Genomic DNA, 19,347 nt, shown 5'->3' on the forward strand with positions numbered 1-19,347 from the left:
CTCCAGTAAAGCTATTCTTGGTGCAGAGGAGGGCTTCTCCCAACAGCTGGAGGAACCGAAGAGGGCCCCTGACCTCCAAGGGGACATGAAATAGGGCAGGAGGGACGGCCTTCTTTTCCTCCCCCCCACCTTCTGTGTTGGAGGGCGCTTGTATGAGCTCACTTGCCTGCCCTTCCACCTAGCAGAGAATGTTAAGTGGCACTTGGGAGGGAGGGAGGGTGTCTGTTCAAACGCACAGGCGGCCTTGAATTGCAGGCGGCTATATAAGGCTGAGCTGCCTAAGGAATGCAGGCTTTCCTGGAGAGACTCCAAAGGAGCCACTGGGACGTTTTGGAGTGTTGGGGGCTGGGGAACCTCAGGTCAAGCCATCCAAGGGTGGGTGGGTGGGAGGAATGAATAGCATCTCCCTCTAGATAACAGAGACCTTACCAAATGCTCAACAGTGGCATTGTCTTCTCTTGTCAACCAAGGAAGAGCAGGTAAATAGCTTGAGGATTTTGAGGAGGGGGGGAGGATATGGGGAGGAGGATGGCAAGGGCACATTTGCAGATATTTCCTTCATTCTCACAATCTTACATATCGATGGAAATGGCTGCTATATCCTTCAACTTTGGAAAACAATAGCAGTTATACTTATATACCGCTTCATAGGGCTTTCAGCCCTCTCTAAGCGGTTTACAGAGTCAGCATATTGCCCCCAACAACAATCCGGGTCCTCATTTCACCCACCTCGGAAGGATGGAAGGCTGAGTCAACCCTGAGCCAGTGAGGTTTGAACCGCTGAACTGCAGATAAGAGTCAGCTGAAGTGGCCTGCAGTGCTGCACCCTAACCACTGCGCCACCTCGCAACCCACTATTTTCCCTATGAGACTGAAGAAAAGTTTACCAAGTAAAGGACAAACTCTGATTGTCAACCAAATTCAATGCATTTTTTCCCAAACACTTTCCATTTCTGCATCCTTTCGGGTCTCGGGAGGGAGCGGGGGAAATGTAGTAAAACCACGAATTCTTCTGGCTTCCTTAATGGAAAATGCCAAAGGCTTTGAAGCTGCAATAGCCAGTTTGGCTGACAAAAAGGCCACAAGTCAGGGTTGTGATGCTGCTGACAGGAGCAGGGCAACAGATAAACGCTTTGGGGCTCCGGCCTCACCCGAGTAACTATCACCAGAGCCCTGGCACAGATACTTGACACTCAAAAGAACATATCCCAGGAACAACCAGGCTGCAGACGAACTGGACACTTGTGTGAGTCAGACATGTTTCCACAAGCCCAATGAGCAAAAGACAAGCCACTTTCAACTGGGGGCTTGGCTTGGATAGGAAGCCACGGTTTGCATACTTCACTGAATCAACTGCAGTATCGGTTTGTCGAACACACGGAAACGCCCGTGGATGGATTCCCGGCTGAACGAACGTTAAGGCTGCTCTGAAGACGCAGAGAGACACACCCCCCTGTTGGAGCTTATTCCACAGCTTTTATTTCTTTCCAGTCTCCTTCAGGCCCATTGACCCAGAATCCGAACACTTGGCAGTTCTGCTTAATAACAACTTGCAACCATCCCTTAAAAGAGGACTTGAAGAAACCCCCCCCCCCCAAAGTTGTCTTCCCCGCTCCTTTTCTTGCACAGAACAAATAATCCTCAAACCCTTAAAACAGATCACCGACCCATTGCTCAGAACTTAACCAAAGGAAGCGCCTCCTTCCCTCCAGGTTTGAGACCCTCCCTCCCTCAGGGCCCGAAGATCTGGAGACCCCGGGGCGCTTTTCTTTTAAAAAATATACTTTGAAAAATAATGTTCCATAAAAATACTATTGTTTCTAATCAAACACAGATATTGCAATATCAAGGGTTAACTGCTTTGTATTCTCTCTATAAAACGTGAAGAGTATTTGTTGTTACACGGAGAGATGTAGAAAAAAACCACCAGGGACTTCTAGAGTATCACAAAAGCAGATACAAAATGAGCAAGGTCAGTTGTGGGGGGGGGGGGGGACAGGGGACAGGAGGGAGAGATTTGGCTAAACAATTATGCTCAAGTCAGGAATGGCCGCCTGGTCTCGCCTGGGAATGACAAACCTCTTTGGAAGGCTGCTTTCCATGCACGCGTTGATCCCAGAATCCCTCGCCGCGATGGCCAAGGAGCAGGCACCCAAGCGCATAATAAATATTCGTACAAGGTTTAAGTCTCCCATGCTGATTCCCCCCGCCACAAAATTAAAAACAAAAAAATCCAGTGAATGAACCCAAAGACACAGGCAATTAAAAAAAAAAATGTAAACTACATTTCCCCCACAAAATGTTTTGTTGCTATATAAACCGCTAACGGAATGAGGGCCGGTGGTGCTAAAACCGTATTAAAAGCGTCTTAATAAAGTATACCATCTGCACTGAGTGGCATGGGGGAACGTCCGACTGGTAGTACAGAGCAGGTCCGCTGGAACCGGGAAATGAGAAGCACCCCTTTTCGCTGCCCCGGCCCCGAGGAAGAGGCTCCCTGACCGGACGAGGCAAGACGAAAGCGGAGGAGACGGCCACAGGCCCCCCCCCCTTCTCTGGGAGCCGACGGGCAGGACGAGCGGCGCATCGCTCTGACGGGAGGGGGGGAGAGAGTCAGGCAAATGGGCAACAGTTCCTGTCTGCTGCTCGGCGCTGTCAGCGGCGCTCAGTTCTCCGAGAGGGAGAGCGCCAGGGCTGCCTGCAAGGCTGCTTCCTCGTCGATGTTATAGTCCTGGAAAGAAGGGAGGAGAATGTGGGACCAAAGAGTGGAAGAGCCCCCCCTTGCCCCCACTTCCATGCACGGCAGGAATGTTGCCATAACCCATAATCCTCCCACCAGTTAACAATTTGCTCCGCTTTTATTATTATTATTATTTTTCGTTTGGTTACAAGTGTTTTAACATTTATCATTCTTATACATTTATTATTTCATTTAATAGGTTATAATATACAGTTTGGGTTGCTTTGTTTACCATCCCTTCCTCCTGTTATAACACCACCTTATTTTCCATTTCTTTTCTCCCTTCCTCCCTTCTCTACTTTCCTCCTTCCTCCTCTCCTTCCCCTTCCTTCTTCCCGTACCTTTCTCCTACTCCTGATCTTCCTCTTCCCCTTCCTACCCTCTCTCCTCCTCTTTCTCTCCTTTCCATCCTCCTCTCACCTTTCTTTTCACCCTCTCTCCCTTCTCTACTTTCTTCCTTCCTCCTCTCCTTCCCCTTCCTTCTTCCTGTACCTTTCTCCTACTCCTGCTCTTCCTCTTCCCCTTCCTACCCTCTCTCCTCCTCTTTCTCTCCTTTCCATCCTCCTCTCCTTACCTCTTTCTTTCCACCCTCTCTCCCTTCTCTACTTTCCTCCTTCCTCCTCTCCTTCCCCTTCCTTCTTCCCTTACCTCTCCTTTGCTCCTGCTCTTCCCCTTCCTACCCTCTCTCCTTCCTCTTTTCTCCCTTCCATCTTTCTTTCCTTTCCCTTTCCTTTCTCCTTCCCTCCCTTCTCTACTTTCCTCCTTCCTCCTCTCCTTCCGCTTTTATTATTAAAGGCGATTCTCCTGCGAACGATCTACTAAGATGCTGCGGAACGCAAAACCCACCACAAATGTGTCGTAGGAAAACTTGTGCCGGTGCAGGAGGTGCTGTAGAAAGTTGGCGCTCTTGTAACTGGGGTCCCCCCAAGGCATGGCTGAGCACACTGGACAAACCTGGAACACCCAGGAAGGGAGAGGAGAAGAGGACGGTAAACAAAGAAGAAAAAACACTCAATTTGGGATAAGGGTGAGAGCTAAAAGCAATGGTGTGATCGCTTGATGGTGGAGAGCGGGGGGGGGGGGAGAGAAAGAAAACAGAACAATTTCCTGTTGCACAGCACACAGAATCCAGCTTCGAAAACGCATGCCTTGCTATGAAATATCCTAAATGCAGATGTATTCATATTCTATGCTCCATAAAGTTTGATATTAAACAGCACCACCAAATAAAACTCTAAACCAACGTTTCTCAACCTTGGTCACCTGAAGATGTGTGGACTTCAACTCCCAGAACCCCCAGCCAGCTCTGCTGGCTGGGGGATTCTGGGAGTTGAAGTCCACACATCTTCAGGTGACTAAGGTTGAGAAACACTGCTCTAAACAATCACAAGACCATACACAAACTAATCAATTAAATGAAGCTGGTACAAAGGGAGGCAGGCTTTTAGATCTCCACGACATTTCCATGATTTTATATGAGGGAAATACACCCCAAATCTCCCGAGACAGATTTAATTTCTTTTAGCAGCTCCCGCATGCAAAAATGAAAGGGACAAGGTAAGCACAGCCTGACAAGCACATCTGCCACTGCAGATGCAGAGGTGCGTTTTATTATCCCCGGTTCGCAAAAAGCAGGGCAGGGCACTCCAGCTACGGCATAAACAGGGGGAAGGAAATAGGCGAAAGTCCCTCGTTTCAAATAAGAGACAACTTCCTTCTTATTCCCAGTTTTCTGCTAATCCGGCTTTCCGTTTCACCGAACGGGGACATGAACGCAACTCACCACTTTGTTGGGGTCACTGCGGTGATTCTCCATACAGTGCTTCACTAGCTCCTGCTGATCCAGGTTCCGCGCTCCACAATAGGGACAGACAAACGTGGACCGGTTTGGAATATTGCTGAAAGGGAGAGCAGCAGAGTCCAGTGACTGGAAGATGGGTGGATCTCAGGTCGGCATGCTGGCTGAGGAATTCTGGGAATTGAAGTCCACCCTATTCTGGGATTGTGTGGGTCTACGTAACTTCAAGCTGCTTAACTTGAGAAACAGTGACCTATAAGGACAATACTTCTAGCTTCTTTATTAAAGAGATGCCCGACTCTGTCAGCCTCTGTTTGCTGCTGCTTCGGCTGCCATTGAAACGGGGAGGGGGGGCATGGTATTTGGGAGGGGTTTACTAATTGTGCTGGAGGAAGATTCTGGAGTTCTGCTGCCGGTCGGACTACGCATGCGGAGGAGGTTCCCGCCAAGGCCAACGGCACCGACATTCCATCTTGGTGATGCCTTTCGAAGTTATCTCACACCTGACACTTGGGAGAATTATGATTGGACTGCAACTGGGATGCTAAGGGGTGGGGAATGGGTTATTTTATATAGCACTCGCTTTCCGCGCCTAAATAATCAGTCTTCGCTTTGCTACGCTTCTGATCATTTATAATTAGTAAAAGTACACTTGATTTCTATCAATGGAGTCTTGTGGCTTTTCTTTCCTAATTACTCAATGAAGGAGTGCTGACAGACTCTGTCTTTCCCTCCTAACCTTGCGTGAGAGTGCAGGAGGTATTCTAAAACCTGGAAACCAGCGAGTTGGGGAGTTGGGCTCGAACCCACAAAGAAAGAAATACCTTGGAATAGGTTGGGATGTTGGGACGACAGGCACGAACTTTGGACAGTTGGCCATTTGTTCCTGGACTTTAGCACACAACGTAACATGAGATCGCATCTTTGCAAGGGTCACCTGGGATACAAGACAGATGAAAACAGAGGATGCACATCCATTTGAAGCCTTCTGTAGGCTTTTTTTTAACAGGCCACTCACAAAAGCAGGGCGGCTTATAATTATCCAGCTTTGCTGCCTCCACCTATGTGCACAAGCCCTTAAGGTTACCTTTTTACTGCAGCCTCGACATGGCGCCTTGAAGGAAGACAGCTGCTTTTCCACACCGGACGCCTTCTCCACCTTCTTGGGGTCAAAAGGCATGCGGCAAAGGGGGCAGAGGGGAGATGGAACTTGGAGGCAGGGCTGCAGGCATTCCCCACAGAACCTGCGGAAGGAGGAGGCTTGATTTCTCCCGGAGCCTGGAGAGTTGTGGGAAAACTACACACGCTGCTCAGAAGGGAATGTGAAGAGGAGATCCTCTCCCAGGATGGGGGGCTGGTGGGCTTCAGCCAAGAGGAGGAGCCGAAGACACACAGAACATCTACAAGATCAGGGGTCTCCCTAGTGGGCAACTTTAAGACTTGTGGACTTCAGCTTAAAAGAGCCGAGGTGGCGCAGTGGTTAGGGTGCAGTACTGCAGGCCACTTCAGCTGACTGTTATCTGCAGTTCGGCGGTTCAAATCTCACCGGCTCAAGATTGACTCAGCCTTCCATCCTTCCGAGGTGGGTGAAATGAGGACCCAGACTGTGGGGGCGATATGCTGACTCTGTAAACCGCTTAGAGAGGGCTGAAAGCCCTATGAAGCGGTATATAAGTCTAACTGCTATTGCTATTGCTATCTATCTATCTATCTATCTATCTATCTATCTATCTATCATCTATCTATCTATCATCTATCTATCTATCTATCTATCTATCTATCTATCTATCTATCTATCTATCGGATTGTTGGGGGCGATATGCTGACTCTGTAAACCGCTTAGAGAGGGCTGAAAGCCCTATGAAGCGGTATATAAGTCTAACTGCTATTGCTATTGCTAACTCCCAGCAACCCACAAGTCTTTAAAGCTGCCCAGTTTGGAGACCCCTGTAGTAGACCATGAACTCTGCACCAACACAACTGGCAAGGTACTTCTGGAGCATTTGCTGCCATCTATGGAAGGAGGTCTTGTGGTTTTAAGAGAAGATACGTTGGCTGCCCTGTCCTCGCCTTCCTGGGGCTTCCCGGCCTTAGGAATTCCTCTCCAAGCGCCAAGCGGGAGCCCCATCACCCCCCCCCAAATACCTCGCAATCCAAGACCGCAGGAGCAGGAACCTCCTTGGTGGGAGGGGAAGCTGGACCCCTCGGATGCTTCCCTGGAGCTGCTGCCCATCAGCCCCCCAGGAACTTCAGCCGCTCCCCCTCCCCAAACAGCCGGAGGCCCATCTCTGCAGCGCCCCCTCCCCAGGAGCTGTGCCCCCCCCCCATGCCAGGGCCCGGGGGGAGACCCCGTGGCCTCCCCGCGCGCCCCCGCCCCCCGGCCCCCCCCGCCCCGCGCCCCCCCCCACGCCCCCTCCCCCGCTCACGTGTGCCTGCAGGGGGTGATGCGGACGGGGCGCTGGTAGACCTCCAGGCAAATGGGGCAGCTGAACTGGGCCTCCAGCGCGGCGCCGGGCTCGTGCGGGTGAGGCGGCGGCGGGGCGGGGGCGGCGGAGGGCGCCTCGCGGGACCCCCCCGCCGACACCAGCAAGCTCCGGAACATCGCGGCCGCCATGGCGGAAGGGGAGGGGGCGGGCGGGGGAGGCGGCGGCGCGTCCCGACTACGTCATCGCCCCCGCGACCTCGGCGCGTCCCAGGCCGGGACGGTGCCGGAGTCCCCTCCCACTCAACTTCCCGCGGCTCTCGCGAGACTTCCCGCACCACCGCGCGGCGTCATCGCGTCGCGCGGGAACGCCAAGGGGCCCTCTGGGAATTGTGGTCTCCCGGCCACAGCGGAGGCGGCGATGTGCGACGGCGGGGAGGGCGGCTGCGGAGGGGAGCCGCTCCCGAGGGAGGAGCCCCGGGGCCGGTGAGGAAGCCTCGCCCGCTGGCCTCGGGGAAGCATGCAGGCAAATCCATGGCTGGTTGAACAAGCCACCATTGCATGAACCAGCAATGAGGCCAGTCGCAGGCACGCTGATTGCTCAGCAAATCAGGGGTCCTAACGTGGGAACCTAAATCAGGGGGTCCTAACGTGGGAACCTAAATCAGGGGGTCCTAACGTGGGAACCTAAATCAGGGGGTCCTAACGTGGGAACCTAAATCAGGGGGTCCTAACGTGGGAAACTAAATCAGGGGGTCCTAACGTGGGAAACTAAATCAGGGGGTCCTAACGTGGGAACCTAAATCAGGGGGTCCTAATGTGGGAAACTAAATCAGGGGGTCCTAACGTGGGAAACTAAATCAGGGGGTCCTAACGTGGGAACCTAAATCAGGGGGTCCTAACGTGGGAACCTAAATCAGGGGGTCCTAACGTGGGAAACTAAATCAGGGGGTCCTAACGTGGGAACCTAAATCAGGGGGTCCTAACGTGGGAACCTAAATCGGGGTCCTAACGTGGGAAACTAAATCAGGGGGTCCTAACGTGGGAACCTAAATCAGGGGGTCCTAACGTGGGAACCTAAATCGGGGTCCTAACGTGGGAAACTAAATCAGGGGGTCCTAACGTGGGAAACTAAATCAGGGGGTCCTAACGTGGGAACCTAAATCAGGGGGTCCTAACGTGGGAACCTAAATCAGGGGTCCTAACGTGGGAACCTAAATCGGGGTCCTAACGTGGGAAACTAAATCAGGGGGTCCTAACGTGGGAACCTAAATCAGGGGGTCCTAACGTGGGAACCTAAATCAGGGGGTCCTAACGTGGGAACCTAAATCGGGGGTCCTAACGTGGGAAACTAAATCAGGGGGTCCTAACGTGGGAAACTAAATCAGGGGGTCCTAACGTGGGAAACTAAATCAGGGGTCCTAACGTGGGAACCTAAATCAGGGGGTCCTAACGTGGGAACCTAAATCAGGGGGTCCTAACGTGGGAACCTAAATCAGGGGGTCCTAACGTGGGAAACTAAATCAGGGGGTCCTAACGTGGGAAACTAAATCAGGGGGTCCTAACGTGGGAACCTAAATCAGGGGGTCCTAACGTGGGAACCTAAATCGGGGTCCTAACGTGGGAAACTAAATCAGGGGGTCCTAACGTGGGAAACTAAATCAGGGGGTCCTAACGTGGGAACCTAAATCAGGGGGTCCTAACGTGGGAACCTAAATCAGGGGGTCCTAACGTGGGAACCTAAATCAGGGGTCCTAACGTGGGAACCTAAATCAGGGGGTCCTAACGTGGGAACCTAAATCGGGGTCCTAACGTGGGAAACTAATCAGGGGGTCCTAACGTGGGAACCTAAATCAGGGGGTCCTAACGTGGGAACCTAAATCGGGGTCCTAACGTGGGAAACTAAATCAGGGGGTCCTAACGTGGGAAACTAAATCAGGGGGTCCTAACGTGGGAACCTAAATCAGGGGGTCCTAACGTGGGAAACTAAATCAGGGGGTCCTAACGTGGGAACCTAAATCAGGGGGTCCTAACGTGGGAACCTAAATCAGGGGTCCTAACGTGGGAACCTAAATCGGGGTCCTAACGTGGGAAACTAAATCAGGGGGTCCTAACGTGGGAAACTAAATCAGGGGGTCCTAACGTGGGAACCTAAATCAGGGGGTCCTAACGTGGGAACCTAAATCAGGGGGTCCTAACGTGGGAACCTAAATCAGGGGGTCCTAACGTGGGAAACTAAATCAGGGGGTCCTAACGTGGAACCTAAATCAGGGGGTCCTAACGTGGGAACCTAAATCAGGGGGTCCTAACGTGGGAACCTAAATCGGGGTCCTAACGTGGGAAACTAAATCAGGGGGTCCTAACGTGGGAAACTAAATCAGGGGGTCCTAACGTGGGAACCTAAATCAGGGGGTCCTAACGTGGGAACCTAAATCAGGGGGTCCTAACGTGGGAACCTAAATCAGGGGGTCCTAACGTGGGAAACTAAATCAGGGGGTCCTAACGTGGGAAACTAAATCAGGGGGGTCCTAACGTGGGAAACTAAATCAGGGGGTCCTAACGTGGGAACCTAAATCAGGGGGTCCTAACGTGGGAACCTAAATCAGGGGGTCCTAACGTGGGAACCTAAATCAGGGGGTCCTAACGTGGGAAACTAAATCAGGGGGTCCTAACGTGGGAAACTAAATCAGGGGGTCCTAACGTGGGAACCTAAATCAGGGGGTCCTAACGTGGGAAACTAAATCAGGGGGTCCTAACGTGGGAACCTAAATCAGGGGGTCCTAACGTGGGAACCTAAATCAGGGGGTCCTAACGTGGGAACCTAAATCAGGGGGTCCTAACGTGGGAACCTAAATCAGGGGGTCCTAACGTGGGAACTTTTAAGACTTGGGGACTTCAAATTCCCCAGCATGGCTGCCTGGGGAATTCTGGGAGTTGAAGTCCACAAGTCTTAAAAGTTCCCACGTTTGGACCTCTCTGGCTTATGCAACCATTAAGAGAAGAAGAAGGGAAGGAGAAGAAGAAGGGATGTGAAATAGGAAGGGGAAGAGGTAGAGAGGAGCAGAGGAGAGGAAAAGGAAGAAGGAAAGGGAAAGAGGAGGACGAAACAAGAAAAGGGGGGAGGGAGGAAAGGAAAGGAAAGTAGGATGGTGGAGAAACAAAATAGGTCTCTGGGATGGTAAGCCAGTGTTTCTCAACCTATGCTGGCTGGGGGATTCTGGGAGTTGAAGTCCACAGGACTTAAAGTCGCCAAGGTTGAGAAACACTGTGGTAAGCAAAGCAATCCCGACCGGATATTTTAATTTTGTACGAAAAAATGAATGTTAAAAGAGTTCAAATGTGATAAGCATAATAACTATGAGAATGTATACTTGTAAATGTGTATATGACTCTAAAAACAGAAAACATTTTTTACCAAAAAAAACCCAAACCGTTAGTCAGCACACGTGCTCAGAGAGAGTTTTATCAACTCTGGCAATTTTAAATTCAATTCAAACCTTTATTGTCAAGGCGCAATATATGTGAAATGTTATTGGCTCAGGTGGGTAGACTTGCAACTCCCAGAATCCCCCAGCCCAGTGGATGGATTGATGGGTAGGCTGAGGAATTCTGGGAGTTGAAGTCTACCCATCTTAAAAGTTGCCACAGCTGATAAAAGACTGTTTATATCAGGGGTAGTCAACCTTTTTATACCTACCACCCACTTTTGTATTTCTGGTAGTATTAAAATTTTCTAATCGCCCACCGTTCCACAGTAATGGTGATTTATAAAGTAGGGAAGTAACTTTATAAAATTTATAAAGCAGAGTTACAGCAAACCCCCCCACCGCCCACCATGAAAGCTGGAACGCCCACCAGTGGGCGGTAGGGACCAGGTTGACTACCACTGGTTTATATGAAAAAGGGATTGCTTTTTGCTAGTGTCTCAACTTCCGTACCGGAGAGACACAGGAGAGATTTGGGTATCCTGTAAGGCTCTTTTGCAACCTGATCTTCTCTTCTCCCAGCTGTGACTCCAAGTGTGTCAAGTGCAAGGATGCCTCTCCCGTGGTGAGCATTCGTGCTGGAGATGCCTTCTGCAAGTAAGTGCAACTGGGCAACTGAATGACGTGCAGAATTTGGAATAATTCAGAACTGGTCTTCCTGTCCTTGTGCAGAATTTTCCCCCCCCCCTTGGCAATGAATCTGGGCTTTTTCCTTTGCAGGGGCTGCTTCAAGACTATTTCGTTCACAAGTTCCGTGCCATGCTTGGGAAGAATCGCTGCATCTACCCTGGAGAGAAGGTCCTGTCGTCATCTCTTCTGCTTCAGGGCAAGAGAGAGGCGGGCAGGATGGCACCTAAAAACAGGAAACAAATGTTGTGATGCTTTCTCCCTACTGCTTTAGGTTCTCCTGGCTTTTTCGGGGGGTCTTGCTTCCAGCTCAATGTTGAGGCAGGTGCAAGAGGTATGTTTGACTTCCAAGCAGGGGGGGGGGGGGCAGCCAAACAGCCCCTGGTAGATGAAGCATTTGAATTTGAATTTGTGTTTATTTATATGCCGCCCTTTTCCCTGGGGGGACTTAGGGCGGTTCACAATCCAAAGGAAGGGGGAAAACAGACTTTTACATATAAGACAATACATAATTAAAACGCAACATTCATACCATTCGGGCGGGTCACCATCTTTAGCCCCAGGCCCTGACGGGATAGCCAGATTCTGAGGGCTGTGCGGAAAGTCTGGAGGGTGGTGAGGGTACGAAGCTCCACAGGGAGATCGTTCCATTGGGTCGGGGCTACCACCGAGAAGGCTCTCCTCCGCGTGGTGGCCAGTCGGCATTGGCCAGCAGATGGAACTCGGAGGAGGCCTAAACGATGAGATCTAATGGGTCGTGAGGAGGTGATCGGCAGTAGGCGGTCTCTCATGATAGCCTGGGTAAAGTTTTGAATCAAAGCCTGCTTTGCTTCCTCTTCTCAGGGCCTCAACCGAGAAGCCCCCAAGAAACTTCGCTTCAGACCAGGAATAATTTACATTGACGGTTTGTGTTGCAGCCTTGTGCCTTCTCCATAATTTGTGGGGGACCGAGTGATTGTGCAGGCAGTTTGTTTCGACTGAAATGTTGCGGCTTGTGAAGATGTCCGCTTTCCTGAGAGATGCAGAGGGGTGCTGAGGGAAGTTGGTTTCCAAAGTCGATTCCCTTTGAGCAGATTAACTGTCAAGCATTACTGGGCATTGAAAGGTTGAAATCAGAGGAAACCTCTTTCCAAATTCTTGTCAATGAATCTCCTCATCTCCTCCATTTCCCTAGGGGACATTGAATATATCTGGGGCTTGGGAAGCTTCTCCCCGGGCAAAATATCAATGGTGCAATCAGTGGGCCTGTGTGTGTGTCTGTGTGGGGAGTTTATCAGAAGATTTCTCACTAAACACACCCCTTAGATCCCAATATTCTTTCGGAATTTTTTCTTCCCCTTCGATCCTCTCCTGCCCCCTGGCCGCCAATGTGGGGTTAGAATCAGCAGCGTCTGGAGATTCAACCTCCCTTTCAGGGGGTGCGCTAGTGCGAATGCGTAACCACCCCCTTCCTCCAGTTAATGCGAGGGTTCCATTTACGAAGCCAGGGGAGTCCCAGAATAAGGGGCCGGTCCATCCCAGGTGCCGAAGCAGTAGCAAAGCGGAGGCTGACATGACCCATCCTTCTAAATCAGGGGTGGCCCACTATGGCCGTGGCCCGACAAAACCGCGGTCCCACTAAAGCGCGCCCGATTTAAGCGCGTCGCTGACGTCAGCAGTGCGACAACAGCGACCGCGGAGAAAAAAGAGTGCTTTAAAAAAGTGCTTTGAAATCAAGCCGATTCACGTTAAGGTAAGGGTTAGGGTTAGGTTTAGGGTTAGGTTAAGCATTAGGGTTAGGTTTAGGGGTAGGTTAAGGGTTAGAGTTAGGTTTAGGGTTAGGTTTAGGGTTAGGTTCGGGGGGTTAGGTTTAGGGTTAGGGGTTAATTTTAGCTTTAGCGCTCACAGCGTGCTTTTTTCGTTGCGCTGTGATGACGTCAGGTACGCGGTTTCGTCGAGCACGCTTTAGTCGACCGCGGTTTTGTGGTGGAACCCACTATGGCAACTTTATAACCTGCAGACTTCAATTCCCAGAATTCCTAGCTGTCTTGAGTTCAAGTCCTCAGGTCTCACTGCAAGTCCAGTATCTTCCATGGTTGAAGATACCGTGGCAAGGAATGTTCCCAGGGCTGTTGTGGTTCTTCCGGACTAGCCACCTTGCTCACAGTTTTGGTTTTGTTGTGCAGAGGGAGCTGTGTGCGGACGGAGTTTGGACGAGCGAGTGAAAACCTGCAGTCAGGTAGAGGCTGTCCTGCGAGCCACAGGATTTCCCTATCATCTGGTGTTCTTGGAGGAGGTAAATATGGCTGAGATTCAGCACCCTCCCTGCAGCACATTTTGGTGATGTGGCATCAAGAGCAACGGCCTTAGCCAGCTGGCTGCTTTGATGTGATTTGCCTGGAAGGAAATGCTATTATTTCGTTTCATTTATTGAATTTCTAGGCCGCCCAATCCCGAAGGACTCCGGGCGGCTTACAGAAATGAAAATATTAAAAAGAATTTTTAAAACAATAGGATACAACAAAGTTAAAAGAAGCACAACATATACCCAATCAGAGGGGGGGCTGGACCTCAGTCAAGAGGTCAACAGCCCCAGGCCTGCCGGAAAAAGCCAGGTTTTAATAGCTTTGCGGAAGGCCATGAGAGTGGTAGGGTCCGGATCTCTGGGGGCAGCTCGTTCCATAGGGCCGGAGCAGCAACAGAGTTGAGTTTCATTTTATTTGTATGCCGCCTATTCCCTGCGGACTCAGGGCAGCGCACAAACCCAAGGATGGGAAGAGAAAGACACAAAAACTACAAAATACAGGGCATTTAAAACAACCAACAGCCAACGATTCGAGAGGGGAAGGGAACTCATCGACCCCAGGCCTGCCGACACAGCCAGGTTTTAACGGCTTTTCGGAAGGCCTGGAGAGAGGTGAGGGTCCCGAATCTCTGCGGGGAGTTCGTTCCAGAGGGCCGGAGCTGCCACAGAGAAGGCCCTCCCCGGGTAGTAGCCAGATGACATTGGCTGATAGAGGAACCCGGAGGAGTCCAGCCCTGTGCGATCTAATGGGTCTTTGGGAGGTATGTGGCAGCCAGCGGTCTCGCTATTCGACGGTCCTACTATTATTAATAGTATTGTTCAGCAAATTGAATTAGACGGTGTTTCACATCCTCAGCAATTTTGGGGCTGGCTAGGGAGGTTCTGGGAGATGAGCTCCACATATCCGGAAGTTTCTGAGATGGAGAAACAAGTGAGTAAGGGCATCAGAAAGGCAGATCCTAGGAAGACCCCTCAGGCAGGACAGGGTTATCATTCCTCCATCAAGCATAATCCTTTGTGCACTATGAACTCTGCCCCAGATTAATCTGCCCACTTTTGTATTATGGAAAGAAAACTACAGAGGGTCAGAGAAAACTTGTTGTGAAAGGGGAAGTTGATAACATAGATGCACTTCTAGTATTGCCACTTTCAGAAGAAAAAAAAAAAGATAAGGGAAAAGCAGCATTAACTTTAACATTTGGGGCTTAGCAGTGAGAAGACGGACTTTCAGGCAGTTCCTGAGAGACCATCTAAACCGGGTCATCTGGACGATTTGTTCGGATCTAATCTGTCCTGGAGAGACAGTGAAAGGTAGAGGGAACTCCAGTGGTCCCAAATTAAGAGAAAGAGTTAAAAATAGAAAAAGAGAAAACAATTTAAAAAAAACAACACACCATAACACTCAATCTGGGTGGGGCTGGACCTCATTCATGAAGTCAACAGCCCCAGGCCTGCCGGAATAGCCAGGTTTAGTGGCTTTCGGAAGGTCGAGAGAGTGGAGGGTCCCGGGTCTTAAGCTTGACAAGGGGGAAGGGAAACATGATTCCTAGTTCTGAAAATCTGTCAAAGCAATTGCAGTTTGTGCAGCCTCGACACTTCGCCTACAGTTTGCGTTGAACCCAACTCGTGTCGTCCTGCTCTTGCCATAGGTTTTTGACCTTCCGCTTCAGTCCTGAACTCGCTTACCCAGAGTCCTCCTGACCAGGCTCCCAGCTACAAGGAAGCAGTGGCTGATTTCACCAGGTGGCAGCAGCAGCAGCAGCAGCGGGAGAAGAGGGTGGACACAGCGACTTCCTTGGAGGACCGGCTGGCAGAGTGTAGCATGCAAGGCTTCTCGTGGCAGGGACGGTTGGCGGTTCTGGAGGAAGCCGGCTCTTCCCTTGCTTCCCACGCGGAAGAGCTGGCCCGCCTCTTTGGGGGTGTCAGATCCCTAACTGCAAAAGAGGATCTCCTGCAGACTCTCCGGTGAGCTCCTTGCCCGGATCCTGAGTGAAGTTAGGAATGCCCACCTTGTGAGCTGGATGGGAACTAAAAAGGAGCCTTGCAGGGGTCTTCGCGCATTCTTGCTCTCCAGCCCTCTTAACAGAGAGGCTCATTCAGTGCCCTTTCTTAGCTCAGGACCCTCATACCGGCTGACGTTCCTGATAAAAGGATGCCTTTGCAAGCAGCCCCTGGACTTAGAATGGGTTTCATAGTCAAAAGGCCATTTCATCTGGTCCTTCTAGATCAGTGTTTCTCAACCTTGTCAACTTGAAGATGTCTGGACTTCAACTCCCAGAATTCCCCAGCCAGCGAATGCTGGGAGTTGAAGTCCGGACATCTTCAAGTTGACAAGGTTGAGAAAACTGGCCTAGATCATTCTTTATGTGTGGACTTCGACTCCCAGAATCCTTTGCAATGATGATCATGGTGGCTGGGGAATTCTGGGAGTTGAAGTCCAGACATCTTCAAGTTGACAAGGTTGAGAAACACTGATCTAGATGGCTGGTTATGGGGCATTCTAGGCTGCTTTTTCTAGGAAAACAAACAGTTTATTGCTTTCTGGGCCCCTGGTTGGATCCCAGATTCTTGGCTGGGACGGGAGAGAGAGATCTTTGCTTTTTAGGACCCACCTGATGCTGCAGGTGGCTCGGAGAAACGGATACACGAAGGTGATGGTGGGAGACAGCTGCACCCGTGTGAGCGTGAAGCTGCTGGCCAGCCTCTCTCTGGGACGGGGGCCTTCCTGGCTCTGGACACGGTGAGAACAAAGCGGCTCACGGTTTCCCCACCCACTGGACAGAGTGTGCGCCGTGTTTTGGCCCCTCGGGGCCTTGCTCTTTGGTTTAGACATCCTTGCAAGCAGCTTACCTGAGCTTTAGGAAGCGAGGTCTTGTCCCTGAAGGGGAAGGAAAGTCCTAACTTAAACCTGCATAGAATCCAGTGGCTAAACTTCACGTTTCACCCCGGGATAAGCCCACTGAGGAATATTTCCCAGACAGACAGACAGGATAATTCTACAGAAGAAAAGCAAGGCCTCTGGGATTCAGGCTTCCATGCTGTGGCCAGAGAAGCCAGGTGGAGCTTTCCCCGGCTCAATCTCCGTCCCAGAATCCCCCCGAGATGTCGGGGTGCAAGGGTGCCTGCGGCCTCTGAGCAGCTCTGCCTTTCTGCTCCCTGATCTGGCCCTGCTTTCCTTTTTCCTTTCTCCTCCCGCAAAGGGCTTCTTGGATAGCCGCTATGGGGACGTCCTAATCCTGCGTCCGATGCGGGAATATCCGGCCAAAGAGATCGCTTTCTACAACTACCTCTTCAGGGTGCCCACCATCTTCACGCCTGGCCTGGACACCAAAGTAGGTGTCCATTAGGAATTTGGCTGGGGACAGCGTGGAAGGGACCGAGGAGGATCCCCCTGGGTGGGTCAGGAGGATCTGAGCAGCCGTGACGGAGGCTTTTTCCCTTCCTCCAGGCCTCCGACAGAGCCAGCATCCACCTCCTGATAGAGAGCTTCCTCTGCAAGCTGCAGTCGGAATTTCCCTCCACCCTCAGCACAGTCTACACCGGTGAGCGTCCCTCCCCTCGTCTGGTGAAGGAGGACAACAAACATCTGGGTGAAGAAGTGCCTGGCAAAGGTTCAGCAGTGGTCCATTAGGCGTGACTCCCTTCCCTCACACTCGTGGGCCCTCTGCAGCATTGCTGACGTGTCCCGGCTTCTGTGGGCAAAGCAGAGCAAGCTAGAGAGGGGGATGTTGGCTTGTCTTCTGAAAAATCAGTTTTAATGGGAGGATCCTTTCAAGCGCCGTGTTAAAACAAGTGGCACCTAGTTCCAAAGGGAGTTCATGTCCTCCCTTCAGGAGGTGCAGGTAGCGTGAATGGGCCAGGCAGGAGGTGGGCTTCCCTCCAGGCCTCTTCCTGAAGCCCCCTCTTTGTTCCAGGACAGGAGAGAAGCTGAGTACGGGCCCTCAAGAGGTCCAGTCTGATGTGTTGACAGCACCGGCCCGCTGCCTCCTCTGCCTCTGCCCCCTGGACACCAATGTTGGTAAGTGGTCTTCTTTGGGGTGGTGGGGGGACTCACTTCTAGATTAACTTTTGGTCCCTGCCGGGGATTCTAGAACAGACAAGGACGGAGATGCTAGCCAGACCTCCACGGTGTCAGAATTACACAACCTGGGAGTTGAAATATTGGGGTGGGGGGCGCTCTTTCCCTCCCTGCTGCTTTGCCAAACAGGCATGGGGATAAATGCACACTTGCTGCTTGATGAAAAAGACGCGACTGCCTGCTGGTTTGACACGTCCAGGAGAGGCGTATTCAACCCTTGAGCTCCGGGTGCTGCGAGGTTTGCTGACTGCAGGGCGTTAAGAACCCAGCTTCGCTGTCGGCTGCGCTTCTGCCTCTTGGCCCAAGGATGAGCTCTCAGCGGCCGCCACTCTTGTTCCTTGACAGAGGACGGGTCCTCCTTGCAGGTCACACTGCTCTCCGAAAAACTCAGCCGGCGGCCTCCAGCTGAGGAGGGAGGCTGCGGAGGTGGCATCCAAGCAGGCTGCTGCGGAAAACCCCCAGCAGGAAGGTGAGACCCCCCTCAGAGAGAATGTTCTGCTGGGTGTGGATGAGCCGCCCTGCTCTCCTTGGCCCCCTCCCCTAATAAACCACTAGGCAGCACTGGTGACCGACGTTCTGCTTCCCTCCCCCCCCAGAGAGAGCTCCCACCTTGTCCCGTTGCTCTGCTATGGCTGCCGTCTAACATTCAAGGAGCTGGTAGGTGTGCGAGGGTTTGTGTAAGCAGAAGGGCTCAGCTGCTCCCAGGGCTGGGCCCGAGACAGAAGCCGCCCGGCTGAGGACGAACCGCTCTGTGTCTCGAGTTAAAAGGGGTGCAGTCAGTTGGGCCTTCGCTTGGGGTTAAAGATTTTGGTTGCTGGGACTTTGTTCTGGCTTTGGAGGAATTTTGGAGGTTACTGTCCTGTGGGGGGCAGTTGGGGTGCCACGCTGTGGTTTGAGGGTCATTAAGGGGCTACCCTTGTAAAAGTAACAAGGCCGCTAGAACCCTGCTGCCCTTCCTCACTCCAGCCATCCCTTTGCAGAGCTGCGTGGAGTCCCTCCCGCCATACATTCACGAGGAGGCCGAGCGCCAGCAATGCAGGTAGGGCGAGGTTGTTGTCTGGGGGAGTTTGTGCCAAGAGAAAGGAAATTGCGTTGCTCTCCTCCAGGACAACAGCAGTGCGGCCCAAAGAGACTGCTGGGAGTTTTTTTTTGTTAACGGTGCATTGCTGTCGCTTCCTAGCCGAGTAATTTGCTCCATCTGCCCTTCCAGCCGCAACTTTTTAAGATATCTGGATTTCAACACGGGGTGAAATCCAGCAGCTTCTGGAGAACCGGTAGCGGAAACTTTGAGTAGTTCGGAGAACCAGCAAATGCCACCTCTGGCTGGCCCCAGAGTCTGGTGGGAATGGAGAGTTTGCAGTATCCTTCCCCTGCCACGCCCACCCAGCCACGCCCACAGAACCAGTATTAAAAATTTGAATTTCATCACTGATTCCAACCCCAGAAGTCCCCAGGGATTGGCATGCTATTCGAACAGACCCTAGTCTAGCGTGATACGCAAACCCAGAATTGCGGTGATGCCCATTTCCACTTTCTTTGCAGGGCTGCGATGAAGCAAGAAATCCAGGAATTCTTGCTTGAAGACGATGCTTGATTTGCATCGGGTACGCAGGGGGAGGACTGTTCGTGGGCCTAACGGCCAGACACTCTGCTTCCACAAGTGTTTTTTCAAGCAGAGGAATCATCTTGGATTCCGCAGCGGCCAGACTGAGCCAAGAAGGATCCAGATGTTTCCCATCTGCCAGTTTGGCACCTCCTTGGATGCCCAAGTGAACTGAATTTCTATTTTTGTGCACAGGATTGAAATCCTAAAAGAGGCAAAGGGAGAAGCCTTGCTCACCGAAGTTTTATGAAGCGTCCCAAGGAAAGCATGTGCCTCACCCCCATCCAGACCTCCTAAGGCTTCATTTAAG

At 51.7% G+C, this 19,347-nt stretch overlaps 2 protein-coding genes across 2 annotated transcripts; one reads left to right on the forward strand and one right to left on the reverse strand.

The window, feature by feature from the left end:
• Window positions 1-1,845: 1,845 nt before the first annotated feature.
• Window positions 1,846-7,173, reverse strand: LOC116517417 (E3 ubiquitin-protein ligase RNF166). The gene is made up of 6 exons (XM_032230335.1): window positions 6,965-7,173; window positions 5,626-5,782; window positions 5,363-5,475; window positions 4,524-4,638; window positions 3,587-3,694; window positions 1,846-2,731 (listed from the first exon to the last, which is right to left on the reverse strand). Exons 1-6 carry the CDS (start codon window positions 7,150-7,152, stop codon window positions 2,666-2,668), a joined length of 747 nt encoding a protein of 248 aa, XP_032086226.1. The 5' UTR covers window positions 7,153-7,173; the 3' UTR covers window positions 1,846-2,665.
• LOC116517418 (cytoplasmic tRNA 2-thiolation protein 2-like) lies at window positions 7,130-19,239 on the forward strand. Its single transcript, XM_032230336.1, is given in 18 exon segments — window positions 7,130-7,446; window positions 10,968-11,042; window positions 11,166-11,176; window positions 11,179-11,243; window positions 11,347-11,406; window positions 11,916-11,976; window positions 13,238-13,347; window positions 15,006-15,018; window positions 15,021-15,321; window positions 15,962-16,074; window positions 16,077-16,096; window positions 16,557-16,688; window positions 16,805-16,904; window positions 17,303-17,374; window positions 17,780-17,903; window positions 18,031-18,091; window positions 18,415-18,473; window positions 18,977-19,239. Coding segments are annotated over 18 exon segments (1,725 nt in total). The 5' UTR covers window positions 7,130-7,150; the 3' UTR covers window positions 19,029-19,239.
• The last annotated feature ends 108 nt before the right edge of the window (window positions 19,240-19,347 follow it).

This window comes from Thamnophis elegans, chromosome 14, assembly GCF_009769535.1.
Source record: "Thamnophis elegans isolate rThaEle1 chromosome 14, rThaEle1.pri, whole genome shotgun sequence".
Taxonomy (NCBI): Eukaryota; Metazoa; Chordata; class Lepidosauria; order Squamata; family Colubridae; genus Thamnophis; species Thamnophis elegans.

Bases quoted from the DNA above. Each gene is read 5' to 3' on its own strand.
- LOC116517417 (XM_032230335.1), bottom strand. From the start codon at position 7,152: ATGGCGGCCGCGATGTTCCGGAGCTTGCTGGTGTCGGCGGGGGGGTCC. The intron at 4,639-5,362 runs GTATTTCTTTCT...TCTCCCTTTCAG, and splicing joins ACATCCCAACCTATTCCAAG to CAATATTCCAAACCGGTCCA. The intron at 3,695-4,523 runs GTGAGTTGCGTT...TGGGTGTTCCAG, and splicing joins GCAGTGACCCCAACAAAGTG to GTTTGTCCAGTGTGCTCAGC.